Genomic DNA, 15,977 nt, shown 5'->3' on the forward strand with positions numbered 1-15,977 from the left:
GAGCGCAGACTTCTTTGCCCTTCTCGTCGCTCCTGCTACACAGGAGGAAAGCAGCGCACGCGGCAGGCCTGTTGGCCGCAAGGGATGACAAGCAGCACAAGCGGCCCGGGCATCTTTATGATCTCGTCCTCGTCACCCGCGGCGAGTGCAGGCACTTCCCGGCTCTGAGCACCCACGAACGGGAAGGAGTCGCCTCCGGCAGGCTTTGCCCACAGAAAGGACTCCAGCCGCACGGCTCGGACGCCGCCAACACGGACTTCAAGGAGCTGAAGCAGCCACTGCGCCCCGCTCCCTTCCTCGGCTCTCGGCACACCCCAGAGCCCGTCCCCGCGCCGCTGCTGGGCGCCAACGGCTGGCTCGCCAACCCCCGCAGACGCTGGAGAAACTGGATGAAAAGGCTGCACAGATTCCAAAACCCAGGCACCGTGGCAGGCTAACCCCATCACTCCCCCTTCAGGACTCTATTCTGCCTTCTTTAAAAAAGATGGAAGAGCCGCTCTCCAAAGCCAAAGCACCGAAAGGTACTACGACAGCATGTGACATGGGACGCCCACCTTTCAACACCCAAGATAGCACCACGCACAAACGCTCAGTAACGGTATTTGAGACTGACAGATACTCAGGGATTCTACAAGAAAGGAGACGAGCGCGTGGGGGGGGACATGACCAGCACATCACCTGCCTCCAAGGACTAGCAAAAGTCCTAGGAGCGAAGCACATGGGGAAGACTCCGGCCCAGACAAGACCGGCGACAGACACGAGGCAAACCTGAAGCAACCAGCAAGGACAGAGGATAGGAAAGTAAATATATTTAAAATATACTTAAAAACATGAAACAAATACACTAAATACACAAAATACAAATGCATTAAAAATATTTAAAAATATTTTAAGCAACAAAAATAAGGCAAACCTCAACCGTAAAAGAACAGAAGAAGAAAGTAAATGTAAGAGTAACTTTTTAAAAATACTTTCAAATACTAAACTTAAAATTAAATTTTGGGACATACAGCTTAGAAGGAAAAAGCAAATGCTCTACCGCCTCACGGATGGCATAAAAAAAGAAACTAATCAATCTGGAGGAGAGTTTACTTTCTGCTCTATAAAAAGATTCATACTGAAAACAAACCTCAGGAGGTTTCAAGTGGGACCTCAGCAACTAGAAATCACAGGAGTTAACAAATGCAATCTGGTTCTTTGCCTTACAAATTCCAGGGTCACAATCTTAACCCTCCTAGGTCCGAATTTCAAAGGTTATTCTGTTGGACGCCTGGGTGGCTCAGTGGGTGAAGCGTCTGCCTTTGGCTCAGGTCATGGTCTCAGGGTCCTGGGATCGAGCTCGGCATCGGGCTCTCTGCTCAGCGGGGAACCTGCTTCCCCCTCTCTCTCTGCCTGCCTCTCTGCCTGCTTGTGATCTCTGTCTAATAAATAAATAAAATCTTTAAAAAAAAAAAGTTACTCTGCTCATAGCAAAAATATTCTAAAGTATTTGGGGTACAAAGTATCGAATAACCCCAGCATCTAGAGGTGAGCACTATCAGCATTTCTGTCTGTGCCCATGAAGATGTGGAGTCACACACACACTTAGATGTGCAAAGTTACAGGGAACTTAGGGGAGGAACTGGATTGTCCTCCTCTGTTCACTTTACATGCCCAACGGAGAGCGAGCGCATCCTCAGGTAAGCCATGGTCCCGAGAAGTCAGGCCACCCTTTAGCCCTCTAGAAAACTCTATACTCGAGGCTGCAAACGGACAACTGGAGCATGCTGTCTTCGAACACAGCGTAGATGAACTCTCTTGGATGGCTTCATCAAGGGGGAATTACTGAGCTGAAAGGACTTGAGATTTGACCCCGTCAAGAAGAATGAAGGGTGTACGATATTCCCCTTCTTGCAAGCAAATGAGGCAACTGCCACTGCTTCATGGAGACTGTGAGAAGCCATTAGAGCCTGGTCACAGCTGAGGACAAGGCATTCCTCTGACCCAGAACAGTGGCATTTGGGGGCTGGCTCGCTGAGCAGATTCCCAGGGTGCCATGTGAACACAGGGGCTGAGCTACAGAAGAGACCCTGAGTTTAGGGACCCCCGGTCTGTTACAAGGAACAGAAAGCACACTTGCCCCTGGCCCCACAGGAAGATATTCCATCTTCTAAGACTGTGTGCTTGAAAAGACGGCTGAGAACAAAGGGGCAGTCTGTGCTTTGCTCACAAAATAGGCAGAAACATGAGAGACCCCCAGAAAACGGTCTCTGGGCAGTTAACGTTTCTAAAATGGTCTCCCAACAGAATGAGACTGTAATCTGAGCAGTAATTTTGATTTCTGCCAGTATTAAAAAAGGTTAAATTATCAAACTTAATTTATTTTGTTGACTATATTTTATATGCTTAGTGGTCATGTGTTTATCTTCTCTTTGGATTACTCTCCCATATTACTTACCCTTCTTTATATAGGAATGCTTATCTGTATATACTGAATACATTAACTTTGCTAAATATACTAATTCGTAGGCTCACATGCGAATATTTCCCAAATCTGTCATTTGTTGAACTTCTTCATGGTGTTTTGGGGTATTTACAGGTGATCAAACCACTCTTTTCCTTTACTACCAAGAGTAGTAGAATGGTAATAACCCAGACAACCTGGGGCTCGTTTTTCCTCATTTTCTATCACGTCCTTCATAATAACACTCCCAATTTCGGCTGAACACGTTGTCACGTCACCCTGTCTTCACCAGTTTCCCCTGCTGTGGGTCACGGCCATGTGACCAAGGCCTAACTCTTGAGATGCCTCTGCGATGTGGGTTCAAAGAGTGGCATGGTCCCCTCTGGGCCTCCAGCAACCCACAGTCTGGATGTAGACCACAGTAAGACAGGCAGCCCTAGAACTTACCATGCACGTCAAAAAGAAGCCTATACATGATTACCTGAGGAGGCCGACACCAGATCGGAAATGCCCTCTGGAATTTTTTGACGTAAGTGTAAAAAAAATTAGCTCTCACATTTGCTGGGTTTTCGGGTTTTGCAGGTAAGCCTAAGGCCACTGGGTCGCCATTATTAAAATGATTTCTTCTAACCCACTGACAGTTCCGTATGTGTGTGTGCAGACGAACAAGTCTACGCACGGCTGTCTTTTACACTAAAAGATTCACTCAACCCGAGATCCAAACTGGTGTAAGGTATAAGGGAGGGATCCAACTTTCCCCCCAATGGCAATCCTTTCTACGTGTGTCTGAGATACTCTGTCATGGTAGACACACACAGGTTATGAGTTCACTTCCTTTAAGGCTGGGTCCAATCATTAATGTTCCTCCAAAGACATCTCTCCAGAAGATACTTGAAAATGGAAGGCAAGATTACCATTCTTTTTTAATAATAACCCACTTTTGCTTTAATATTTTCATGACTACAGTCTGAAATACCTAGACCTACCGGTCAGACCCAGAAAGCAAGCACTTCCAGAAGGCGGCCAAGCAAGGGTAACCCTGCTTTTCTTTGATCGCTTCACACAAGAAGTCTCTATCTCCAGATATCATTAGACTTTTCTATTCTAAAATATCCTATAAATACAATATTATCTTCAAAGGGTAAAGAGGCTACTACTTAAAATACTGAAAGAATAAATTACGACAAATATCAATGAAAGTAATTTTCCAAACTCAAAATCCCACAAACTAGTAAGCAGGACACGAACTAGGTTTCCATCTCAACTACTCACCACTGGGAATGGTATCTGCACCTCCCTAACTGCGCCCTCCCCTTCTCTCCATTCCTGACTTCTTCAGGGCTCTTTCCTAGATGTCTTCTGCCTGAATCAGCCTCTCACAGGTCTGAGCTAGACGTGCTCCGCGCCCTCCACAGGCAGAGCGCTAATCGGCGTACAGCTCTGGTTTCTCCAAACCTGGAGGCAGTGGCTCCTCGGGGCAGAGGCTCAGGACAACCGGCACAGAGCAGTCACGAGGAGGGGACCATCTCTCATTGAACGTCTTCAGCTTTGGCTTGGCTCCTTGTCCTGCTTCCTTCCACAACTGACAATCTGGGTAAAGAGTTCTCCATCCTATTCTTCTACCTTTTCTCTAAGTTTCAAATTGTTTCAAATAGCAAGAGACAGCACAAAAAGAAAAGTCAAATTTAGCCTGTGAGGGAGGAGAAAGGGTATGTCCTGGGAAGTGCTCACAGCACACACGTTCACACACTGGGTCACAGCACCGTGTCAGAGCAAAGTAAGGGCGAATAAAACGTTCCAAATGCTGAGTTTCTAAAGCACGGCCTAAGTACCTAAAGCAGACGACCTAAGCCACTATCACTTTTCATGCTCTTTTGGAATAAAGGGAGGAAAAGTTATTAAGGAAAGTAATGAGAAACAAAAATGAGTAAGGAAAAACCGTTTCTAAACCAACAGATCATACGGCTGCAGAATGGTTTCATGGCTTACGTGCTCGGCCCAACAGACAAGTTCGCAGGTCAGAAACCCGAATCTATTAAGCCCTACATGCCTCGCACTACCTCTGTTCATCCAAACATCCCTTCAGACCAGCCCACAGCTCACCTCTTCGCCAAGCCTCAACACTTTCCCACCCCCTTCCCCCGTGCGCTCCGAGACTCAGTTCCAACCAGAGGGCCCCTCCGCAAGCTCCTGAAGCAGGGCCTGGAACCCGTGCTGGCAGACTTCACGTCTTCTAGGCCTACGTCACAGGAACTTGCCCACTTGTCCCCCTCTCCTGTATCAAACCGCACGTTCCCTGAGAGCAGGGGGCCGACCTTCTCAACCAACCACCCAAGCAAGATAACACCCAAATACAGGAACCTGGAAGTATTTTTGCAAGGACTGTTAACTAACGAATGTCAGGATTTAAAATGATTACAGCAATCCTTTCAAAGCACTAACACATACGTCACATTTTTAAAGATTTGTACCCACGCCCCCATAAAACCCTGAAAATATTCTAACACTTCCAGGGCAAAGAGCTAAGTGGAAATGACAGCTCACCAGAACTCACTGCCCAAAGACTCTAGAAAGCTCAGGCTTTTCCTGCACACATAGTTCAAAGAAGACATTATCAACTTTTCAGTAATGTTTAAAAAAAAAAAAGGCTCATTTTAAATCTGGAAGAAAAAAAAAACATCCAAATTTTGGACTCTTTTTAAATGATGAACAAGTACCTCTTCGCTTCAGAAGCAACCTGGGGGTCAGTGATCTCATCTAATTCCTCTTCAGCAACACAGTCTTCCTGCCCCCACAACCCCCGCCGCCCACAAGCCTGCAAGTGTTCTTCATCCTGACAGCCATTAAAGAGAAAGTAAGTCCTCCTCATACAGCTTCGGGTCCTGAAAGCACTTTTCTTCTTCACGACTCATGCTTCATTATTTTAGCAACGTGACAACGGCAGTCACCCGACAAAGCAGAAAGCTCGGAGCACAGGCAGCGGATGTGACCTCGCCCGCGTTCATGAGACGGCGTGCGGCAGGCCAGCGCCAGAGCTCGGCTCCAGCCCCCAAGCGCCCCTCTTACAGCCAGCACTAAGGGACAGCAGTCTTCAAGAGAAGGTGCCTGTGCTCGCACGGTGCGGCCCAGCAGCAGGAAGGGAGCCGAAATCACACCCAACGTGCACCATTTTTACAGCAGCAAAAGGCAACAGAAGTAGAAGCCGTTCAATTCAACACAGGAGCCTCGTTAAAGATCGCTTAGAATTTGCTTCTCCCTCAGCGCACCCCTTCAATCAGAGGGTGGTTCCAGCTTTGTGCGACACGTAAGGGGCACACCAGCAGCAGACATCCCTCGAAGGGCATACAGAAGGAAGCAGACAGCGGGCTCGAGATGGTTCCAAGAGAAGGAAGGGTTCCTACACACACTATGGTCAAGGAACAGGAACCTCTGGTTCCAGCATCCGCCGAAGCGAACAGCGGCTGCTTACAAGAAAGCAAGAGTGAGCACGTACAGAACCTGAGGCAAGCTACCGCGGGAACACGGAAGCCGCACCTACAATCCCCAAAGAAACCAACTGCATTCAAGGGGATCTCACTCTTCAGAAGAAACCGTCCCATCAAAAAGAGAAACTGTCACCGCTCACAATTCACGGACAGAACGGTTAGACTTCAAGGAAGGCCAGTGACAGCAATCAGAATTTTCAGCTGAGACACAATGGAGACTATTCTATGTCACTGGATCCTCCCCAAGAAACAAAAATCTGCTGCCCTTCACACGAGTTTCCAGTCTGGAACTGCTCTGATAGACCCATGTTTTATGAAATCTCAATCTACAGGAACTTTGAAAACCCTGAAAAGATTGTGTGTAAAAGTCTACATCCTCGACCATTTTCTCATATTTTGTCAAATAATAAGGATCACCGTCTCTTAACACAAGAGCACAAGTTTTTAAATGAAATCCCAACTCACTCTCAGGAAGAGGACTGGCAAAATTCCCGAAACGCAAGGAACGTCGGGCTTCTGAGTCTCCGAGGGAAGAACACCGGAGTCCTACTACCAACTTCTGCACGCCGCCCGTGGCTGCTCCATCCGTGAAAGTGCCCCTGGCCATGCGGCTTTCAGACTCTATTCCCAGTTGCACGCAAGATCCACCCACTCGGTTTCAAGAGTGCGCCCTTGTCGAGAGGACAAGCTAACCAATTCGAACCAGGACGTGACACACAGCGAATAAACCATCTGATACACTAAAATGCCACTGGGACACACGGGCACGCCGCCCGCCGGCCCGCCTGCTGGGGTCCCCGTGAGGAAGCCCCTCACGGTGCCGCGGGCACAGCCTGCCTTTAAGGCCTGGAGCCCGCCCCACTCCCCAGCTGGAGCCCTGTGGTGGCTGGAGGCCGGCTCTCCCCTGCGTCCGAAGACAGGGCAGCGGCACGCTCCATCCCCGGCTAACGGCTACGAAGCCGCCACCCGACAGCGACAGGGACCAGCGGCCGCGGCTGTAAGCTCCAGGTACCGAGGTGCAGGGACACGGTTCGCGGGACACTCGCCTCCCCTTTCCATACAGCTCCCTGTGAAAACATGAGGATGCTTTCAGAAATTCTAAGCAAAAACTGATGAAGACTTTTTTTTAATTCTGAAAAAAATTCTCATTTTGATGTGGGAAAGTACCGTAGGGGTACCGAACTGCCACACCAGCAGTTTTCTTTCGGATCGCAACTCCGAGACCACAGGCGTCGGAGAACTAAGTTGGACTTTGTACAAGCGGGAGCCTAAATGCGACCTCTTGTTCGACATGGAACACAAGAGAGGGACAGTCCTGACGTACCAGAATTCTCTGCGCAACAAACTCGGCCAGGAGGCCACAGTGAGAAACACCTCCAGCGCCGCACACTCGTGCTGTCAAGCAGGCGCTTCCCCCCCGGATCTGTTCCCCCAAAGTCTGAGCGCACGGAAGGCAGCGGCCACGCCTCGGGTCTCCTGTGTTAGCAAAACGGGTGCCCCCAGTGCCTGGACGTCAGTACGGAAGTGCTGAACTGTTGACTCCACAAGGGAAAAGGACCCACATACCATCAACCAGTCACCTTCTCTTACCGGTACCAGGAGAAATAATAAAACGCTCTTACCATGGAATAACCAGGTACATTTTTAAAAGATCTTGACTTAATCTTTAAGAATCATTTTAAACGTATGGTACCCCACTTTCAGATAGTATACAAAAGCACCAGTACACCAGAAGAGAACTTGTCCACACCAGTGAAGGATTTATTACCGAAATAAACCATTATTGTCATCAAAAGAACAAGCAGCCATGACGCCTTTTACATGATTCTAGTTCCCAAAACGACATTTTTCAGTATTATGTACTGAAGTGTCAGAAAGCATTCAAAACAAATCAAATCTTAAAAATAACTACTGAGATAAACACAATTATGATTAGAACTAAATAGTCTAAGGTTCCACTAAACAATCCCTTTCAAAATTACTCCCATTTATATGTATGTATGACCCATGGCCAAAATTGAGATTTTGGAATTTTTTCTCAAAAGCAAGCTTCCTCCGAATAAAAACATTAAGAGATTAAAGGCAAAGCTACTACCCTAACTCTGCAGGCCTCCACCCAGTCCCGGCAGCCCAGAAGACAGCACACCTCCCTGGAACTACAGTACCACAAAAACCCCAAGATTCTACCGATGGATATCATGTCCTTCCCACACAAAGTTCATTACGTGCTTATTTTAAAAACAAGTATCTTTGAATGATGAATCGTTAAGGCAGATGAGCAACCTTTCACTAGTACCTTTTGCTTTCTTGACGGTTCAATTTTAAAAACAGCCACCTATCAAAACCACCTTTCTGAAACAGAAATCAGCACAATCTTTGCTTCCTGATTACAGATAACAAATTATGTGTGACATTTCCAAAACTAACCTCCAATCTCTTTATTCATGTTTAGACAGTTCTCAGCTACAAAAAAGGATGAATGAACAGGACATCAATCACTCTGGAATATTAGCACCTGAAAGATGTCTTTAGCAGGTCAATAATCTTTTCACCTTGGAAGGACTTTATCAGATCTTGTCTAAAGCCTGGATAAAAGCCCTGCATTAAGTACTTCGAACAACTGACAGTGTATCTCCACCACACAAAGCTGTTTTCTTCCTTAAGGTGCAATCCTCAAGGTCAGATTCTGTGCAGCCTTCCAGAATGACAAAAGGGCATTACCTCCAGCCAAACAAGCTGTCAACACAAACTTTGTCAGAGCTCAGATAAAGAAACTGGCAGACAGCGATAATCAGGTCTAATTTCCCTCCGTCCCGAGGGAGGGAAACAGATTTCAAATCAGTCTAGAAACCTCTGCCCAGGCAGCCATGTTATCTTCGGCCGCACAGAGGAGGGAGACTCACTGTGAACTCATCCAAAGGCTCATTGATCTCGATGTCCAGCACCTCGTCGCTGTACAGCTGCGCCTCCTCGGGCTCCTCCACATACTGCATGTGGTCGTCCGTCAGCTCGGCCTCGTGGCCTTCATACTGTCCTTCTTCTGCGTAGTCGTGGGCGTACAATTCGGAGCCGTCAGATTTGTGATAAACAAGTTCATCCTCTCCTTGTTCATACTCGGATTCCTGTTCTCCAGACTGGTCATTAGTGTTGTCAGTCAGCTCAAAGGATGTGACCATGCCAGATGTGGTATTTAAACTAATTGTGACACCCTGAGAGCTAAAGAGAACAAAATACAAAGAAAGGTGCCCAGTGAGAATCAAGCTCAAAATTCAATCAGTACCGAAATAACCGTGACCAGTGAAAAGTTGTTCCAGTGACCGAGAAACCCGCATGACTCCACCGGTGGCCGACAGGAGAGCTCGGCGCGCCGTACTGAGCCTGCGCCCACACTCCTGACGCAGACAGCACCCGCACGATCCCTGCTGCAGGTCATCTGCCCACAAGAATCAGATCAACCAGATGGGGAACCAAGTCTCACTGGCAAAACTCCAGGACTGAAAACAAACAGACCGCATTTCACTCTAACTTCCAGAACGAAAAGGGTGGTATCTGTTTTCCAAGATCCCAAAGTAAAAACAGGAATATTACTCCATAAATAGAACATCAGAAATCGAATTTTAGAATAATTTGTTCTTTTAAATCTGTGATGCAAACTATAAACTACTTTACAAAAATCAAAATATTAAAGATGTGTGTGAAAATGCACTTCAATATTCAAATAAATAAAATTTGTACAAATCACCAATTTCTAAAAAATTAGTTTATAATTTGAGTAAAATACCAAAGAGGGTTTTAAAACCGCAAAAAAAAATCTTATTCCACCCACGGAATCACAACAGCTACATGCCAAACCGTAAACTGCAAGAAAACAACACTTACAGTGCAAAATTTTGCAAAAACACCGAAGTGCACACATATGATTGAGGTATGTGATCCTAACAAGAAACCTCAATACACCACACAGACCTGAAGACATTACTTGGTGAAAAACTCCAAACTGCCACATTGGGAGGGCAAACTACTCAAAAAATCAAAATATAATAATGATGTTAAAGAATGGAACTGGGACACTTAAATAACTGGGAGAAAAAACTAACTTAAAACTGTATCTCTATCCATAAAAGTTACTTTAAGTTAGAAAACCTGTTACAGATCTGTAGTTCAGTAATAAATGGTATATATATTTATTAACTTCACTTGTAACTGAAAGATGTCTCTTTAAATTTTCACAATAAAGGTTTCCTCATTAACACTGAAAAAATTACTCCACCTGCCAGAGGATACTAAATACCTCTTCGTCTAATAATGGAGCTTACTAGGTCAACAACAAAAAGACATTCATTGATCGCTGCGGACTGGATATCTGTGTCCCCCAAAACTCCTCCTGCTGAATCCATAACACACCCAGGGCGATGATACTGGAGGTGGGACCTTTGGGAGACGATCAGAAAGGTCATAAAAGCTGGAGTCCCACTGATGGGATCAGTGCCTTTACAGAGAGAACCCCAGGGAACTCCCTCACCCTTCCACCCTGTGAAGACACAGCAAGAAGGCGCCACCTATGAACCAGAAAGTAGAAACTGACCGTGCTGATGCCTTAACTTGGACTTCCTAGCCTCCAGAAATGTGAGAAATGTATTTCTGTTATGAACTACCCAGCTCATACTGTTTTGTTAAAACAGCCAAAAAAAGACGAAAATAACTACATTCACTGAAACAATTACATTCAGAGAGTCCACTAGAGTCCAAAGTACAGTCCAGGGTCATCTTGGTGGCTCAGCTGGTTAAGCAGCTGTCTTCAGGTCACCATCTCATGGGTCCTGGGATCCAGCCCCAAATGGAGCTCCCAACTTAGCAGGGAGTCTGCTTCTCCCTCTGCCTCTCCATCCCACCCGTCAGGTTCACACTCTTTCTCTCTCTCAAATAAATAAAATCTTTAAAAAAATAAAAATAAAGTACAGTCCAAAGGAATTTCCAAAATGGCAATTCAGTAAACAGATTACAGATAAACAGAAACAGCCTAAAATAAAAAGCAGCAACATCAAACCGCAACCAATAGTAGTAAGAGCCTAAGGCCACCGCCTCCATCCGAATGAAGGAATTCTTTAAAGAAGAGCAGTACAGGGGCGCCTGCGTGGCTCAGTGGTTAGGTGTCTGTCTGCCTTCGGCTCAGGTCATGATCCCAGGGTTCTGGGGTCGAGCTCCACATCGGGTTCCCCACGTGGCGGGGAACCTGCTTCTCCCTCTCCCACTCCCTTTGCTGTGCTCCCTCTCTCACTGTCTCTGTCAAATGAATAAATAAAATCTTTAAAAAAAAAAAAAAAAGAGCAGTACAAACCTTTACTGAGTTTTCGTAACCTGCACTCAAGAGAACCTATTTACACAAAATATATATGGCTTCCACATGAGAGGTATATTAATATCCTGTTTAAAATACAATCATGTTGAAGATACAATATCATATTATCAATTATATTCCATTATAATTACAAATTCCAGTTACTAACAATTTAGTTAAATAAAGAAAAATTTTTTTTTAAATAAAGAAAATTTTTAAGGAGCTAATAATGAATACCTGAAATTTTCTTCATCCTCATTATCGCTCTGTAAGAGATCATCATTCAGCTCTTCATCTGACAAATCCGACTGGTTCTAATTAAAATAAGAAATCTAATTAATGCATGCCACTTCCACAAAAAGACCTGTTAGAAATGTGCAAAATCCCACTGACTATACTGCTTCCAGCCCTGTTATGCGAGCGTGTGCCATTCCGTGAGCTACCTCACTTGGGTACCACCAGCCGACAACTGAGAAACCCCACATACGGTTCACCTGTGACCCCACACAAACGTTCAGATGTGGAGTCAAGTCAGTATAGAAGCAACAGGCCTAATGATCACATTTATTCTAAATCTGACAAAAAAGGAAAACGGAAGAGTCCTTTGGCAGTATCCTACAAGCATTTTCCCCTATCACACACACAAAAGAATGGTATCCTTAAGATTTGACTAAATTTGATTTTACTCATATGTGGAATTTAAGAAACAGAGTAAGAAAAATGAAAAAGTAAGAGACAAATCAAGAAACAGACTCTTCACTACAGAGAACAAACTGACACTTACCGGAGGGGGACAGGGCAGGGGTAGGGGGAGACAGGTGCTGGGGACTAAGGAGGGCACGTCCTGTGATGAGCACTGGATGGTGCAAGGAAGTAATGAATCACTACACTGTACACCTGAAACTAGTATTACACTGTATGTTAACTAACAGGAATTAAAATAAAAACTTTTAAAAAAAGATTTTACTAATTTTAACACTGTTAGTATCCAAAATCTGAAAACTTAAAAAAAAAAAAAAAGTAGAATTTTAGAAATAAGCAGATTTTAGGGGTGCCTGAGTGCCTCAGTTAGTTAAGCGTCTGCCTTTGACTTGTGTCATGATCCCAGGGTCCTTGGGACTGAGCAAGGAGTTGGGCTTCCTGCTCAATGGGGAATCTGCTTCGCCCTCTGTCCCCCGCCCCTTCCTCCCACTCATGCGCTTGTCTCTCAAATAAAGAAACAAATAAAATCTTTAAAAAAAAAAAAAAAAAGGAGAAAGTAGATCTTAAATAACCAGATTGCCAGACTGAAGTAAGGGACGGCAGCAGAGCGTCGGTTTGTTCACAGAGATGACACGCGGAGATAAACATGCCTGGCTCAGGGGCCCACCTCTGCTCTCCACAGGCCTGTGTGTTCGTCCCACCAGCAGGCGGAGGAAGCCTAGTGTTCCTGTCAACTGCTCAACTTCTACAGTTCAGGTTTTGTTAGGTTGAGTACAGCCCAGCACTGTACACTTACACGTGTGTCCTTCACACTCTGCTCCCGTATTCAAATTACTTTCAGACTATACATAAAGTACCACATCCCTCCAAAAGAGGCCCCCTGAATGCACACATATTAGGAAAAAAGTAAAGATAGAGAAAGGAAGGAGAGACTTGATTTCTACTTAAAAATGAAACAAAAATCGGGGCGCCTGGGTGGCTCGGTGGGTTAGAGCCTCTGCCTTCGGTTCGGGTCATGATCCCAGGTTCCTGGGATCGAGCCCCACATCCGGCTCTCTGCTCCGCAGGGAGCCTGCTTCCTCCTCTCTCTCTGCCTGCCTCTCTGCCTACTTGTGATCTCTCTGTCAAATAAATAAAATATTAAAAAAAAAAAAATGAAACAAACAGGGGCGCCTGGGGGGCTCAGTGGGTTAAAGCCTCTGTCTTCAGCTCAGGTAATGATCCCAGGGTCCTGGGATCGAACCCCGCATCGGGCTCTCTGCTCAGCAGGAAGCCTGCTTCCCCCTCTCTCTCTGCCTGCCTCTCTGCCTACATGTGATCTCTGTCTGTCAAATAAATAAATAATCTTAAAAAAATATATATGAAAAAAGAATATAAGGAAATATACATGGCAAAACGTCATGAGGGCTTATATCTGTTTTTTTCCATCACTTTTTTAATATATATCTATTTGAGCTCTTTGATTCCTACAAGGTATATCGTTAGGAAGGAAGAGGGGAGGAAAGGAGAGAGCAGTACACGCGGTTCCCAATCAGACAAACTTCCCAACTGAGTGAAGTGGGCGCGGGCTCTCCCCCAAGACAGAGCCCTCTCCGCTCCTGTTCCACGGGAAAGGAGGCCAATCACACCGACCAACCAGTCCAGGAAGAGGAACTGAGACGACTTTCCCAGAGGAGTCAGCATTACTGTCCAAACCAAACCGTGCTTTTCCATCTTTACTGGTAAGAGACCTGAAAAAGCTTTCACAGGATGGGGACACATGTTCACCAAAAGGAATTATTAGGGCTGGTGGGTCACCCTGACAGAGACACGGGGCAAACTACGCTGCCCCAGGCTCGCCCAAGGATAGAAATCCAACTTAGGTAAAAATATCTTACCACATTTACACATTTTAACATCTAATGGTATCCTTCACTGAAATATCTTAAAGAATCACAAAGGGGAAAACTGTGCTCATATTAGGGCAGTGAACTCCCAAGTTCAGTGACAGCACTTCAAAGACGTGCAAAGTAATTAGCACTAAGTCTCAAAGAAACCGCAGTGCTTCCCCGGGACCGTGACCTCGGAAGGACTAGCCCTGCACCCGAATCACACGAAACATGCAGGGCACCCTGAGGCCAGAGAGTGAGCCCCTCAAACAAGGGAAGGTTAAGGGACCATCTCACAGGTTTTCCACTTTCAGCATCTTGACGTTTCCTCATGAGACCAAGTGGATCTACAGGGAACTCCACTAATTCTTTATTTTTTTTTTAAAGATTTTATTTATTTGATAGAGAATACAACTAGTCAAGAGAGGCAGGCAGGGAGAGAGTTGAGGAAGCATGCTCCCTGCTGAGCAGAGAGCCTGATGCGGGGCTCGATCCGAGGACCCTGGGATCATGACGGAAGGCAGAGGCTTTAACCCACTGCGACCCCGAGGCACCCCTCCACTAATTCTTACTGCGAGTCACAGGTGATGAGGAGCCCTTAGAGGAGGAAAGGCTGAGGCAGGCTGAAGCCAGGTCAACTGGGGGCCAGGGATGCAGTAAGAAACAGGACAGAGAAAGGAAAGTGACCTCAAAAGAATCCTATTACAAATTCCTGTATTAGTGAAAGAGCTAATAATGCAATAAAGTTATAAGAAAACAGCAACACCGGTCCTTCTACTACAAGATCCCCATTAGCTTTACTATGATATTAAAAGGAAAATATAAGCAGAGCTAATAAATCGGGCAAATAATGAGACCTTATCACCCATAGTAACTGTGGACAGTAAAAAAACGACCACAATCTTAAGACTTTAAAAAACTAAACAAAAAACTACCTTCATACTCAGTAAGAACAGCAAGTGTTTTTAAACTGTTAATAAATAAAATAAAAATTCACCATTTCACTTTAATCTCTGGAATTGTGTTTCTATTTTTAATGTATGTTTTATAATGCTATTGGTAGAGTAATATAAACATACATATACATTATATATAGACATTATATATAGATACACGGATATCAGAGTTAATTACTGAGAAGTTTTGCTTGATCAAAAAGGTTCAGAGAAACCTGTATTAGGTTTTAGACTTTTATTCTCATTTGTGTCACATTTGAGTACAGCTATCTTTGAGCTTATCTCCGGTTTCAAAAAAGGAGTGCAAACTCTTAGCCTCCAAATGTTAGTTTTCTTGTGAGCGAGTGGGGTTCTACGTTGCTGCTTTCACAAACTCAACACTTCCTAGAGTGCCTCGGATTGAGTGAGAGCAAAAATATTTGCAGGAAAGGACCGGCCACTTGAGGCAGAAGTTACTGTTACAGACTACTCAACAGAAGGAACCTTTGTGTGCACTGAAACGATGATTCAACCCCCAACACTGTAATCTGCACCCAACCTTCCAGGACCACACCCCATGCGTGAGCTAGACTGCTGGGCGTTCAGTACGACGCAGCAGCTGGAGGCTGGTTTCAGGAAGACCTCCGTTTCTTACCTTTTTGCCAGACAACAAATCTTCTCCAAGTAAGTCATCTTCAAGTTCGCTGGGGAGAAAGAAAAAAAGGCCAATGCATTATTCCTACAACGCTGGAAAGTCTGCAGATCACTGGGAAATCTCGGGACTTCAGGGTATGGGTACTTTCCTGTTTAGTTTGCTACGCTTCCCTTTTTCTTTATTAATACTGAGAACATTTTCACACGTAGAGGGAACATGTGGTCTTTTAAGTGTGGGAGGCTCTGCTGGAGGAGATAGCTCTCACTGGACTTCTGATCTCAGTTTTTCACGTGAATACGAGATCTCTATTTCCTGGACCTGTTCAGTAATCAGTCAAAGAAGGAACTCCGATAGGTAACATCCATGCTTTCTCTTGCCTTGAAAAACCTATTCACCGTCATTAACTAGGAAAATTGAAACCAAAACCAGAGACCATCTGACACTCATCAAACGGCAAAACCGGCAAAGATGAAGAAGGAAAAAAAAGAAAACAAAACACCAAAAACCAAGGCTGATGAGAGCATACAAGTAAATCATTGTGACTAACAGAA

At 45.2% G+C, this 15,977-nt stretch overlaps 1 protein-coding gene across 7 annotated transcripts in view; it reads right to left on the minus strand.

The window, feature by feature from the left end:
* Positions 1-15,977, minus strand: part of RBM33 (RNA binding motif protein 33) — a 129,900-nt gene that overhangs the window by 83,282 nt on the left and 30,641 nt on the right. For all 7 annotated transcript variants that reach the window (XM_046021403.1, XM_046021402.1, XM_046021401.1 and 4 more), the window contains exons 3-5: positions 15,427-15,475; positions 11,504-11,580; positions 8,832-9,144 (exon numbers count right to left, since the gene is read on the minus strand). In XM_046021403.1, the coding sequence (XP_045877359.1) occupies positions 8,832-9,144; positions 11,504-11,580; positions 15,427-15,475 (439 nt within the window). The remainder of the gene's footprint in view (positions 1-8,831; positions 9,145-11,503; positions 11,581-15,426; positions 15,476-15,977) is intronic.

The sequence above is a fragment of the Meles meles genome, chromosome 10, assembly GCF_922984935.1.
Source record: "Meles meles chromosome 10, mMelMel3.1 paternal haplotype, whole genome shotgun sequence".
NCBI lineage: Eukaryota > Metazoa > Chordata > Mammalia > Carnivora > Mustelidae > Meles > Meles meles.